This window comes from Rhincodon typus, chromosome 3, assembly GCF_021869965.1.
Source record: "Rhincodon typus isolate 14 chromosome 3, sRhiTyp1.1, whole genome shotgun sequence".
In the NCBI taxonomy this organism is placed as follows: Eukaryota; Metazoa; Chordata; class Chondrichthyes; order Orectolobiformes; family Rhincodontidae; genus Rhincodon; species Rhincodon typus.
Genome location: NC_063334.1, coordinates 126,080,063 through 126,080,342, shown reverse-complemented (window position 1 = coordinate 126,080,342; position 280 = coordinate 126,080,063). Strand labels below are relative to the sequence as shown.

Sequence of the window (280 nt, the reverse complement as noted above, 5' to 3'; positions counted from 1 at the left end):
CCACCACCCGTGACGAGGCAGGGTGTCGTACCTGTCACCAAACAGCGAGATGACACACTGCTGCTCCTCCTGGCCTGCCCCCTCACATGACTTGCCCCCAAACTGGGGGACAGGATTATTGCAAACTCGGGATCGTCTCCTGCGATATGACGCATTGCAGTCTGTCCATGTTGACCAGCAGCTCCAGGAGCCATCCTGTACGGCTACACAGGGAGAGAGAGAGAGACACGGGGAGAGTCAGAGAGAGAGAGAGACACGGGGAGAGTCAGAGAGAGAGAGA

At 57.9% G+C, this 280-nt stretch overlaps 1 protein-coding gene across 1 annotated transcript in view; it reads right to left on the bottom strand.

Moving 5' to 3' along the window:
* Window positions 1-280, bottom strand: part of LOC125482215 (complement component C6-like) — a 23,385-nt gene that overhangs the window by 20,186 nt on the left and 2,919 nt on the right. Inside the window, exon 4 of the mRNA XM_048594235.1 lies at window positions 32-203. Coding sequence (XP_048450192.1) covers window positions 32-203 — 172 coding nt within the window. The remainder of the gene's footprint in view (window positions 1-31; window positions 204-280) is intronic.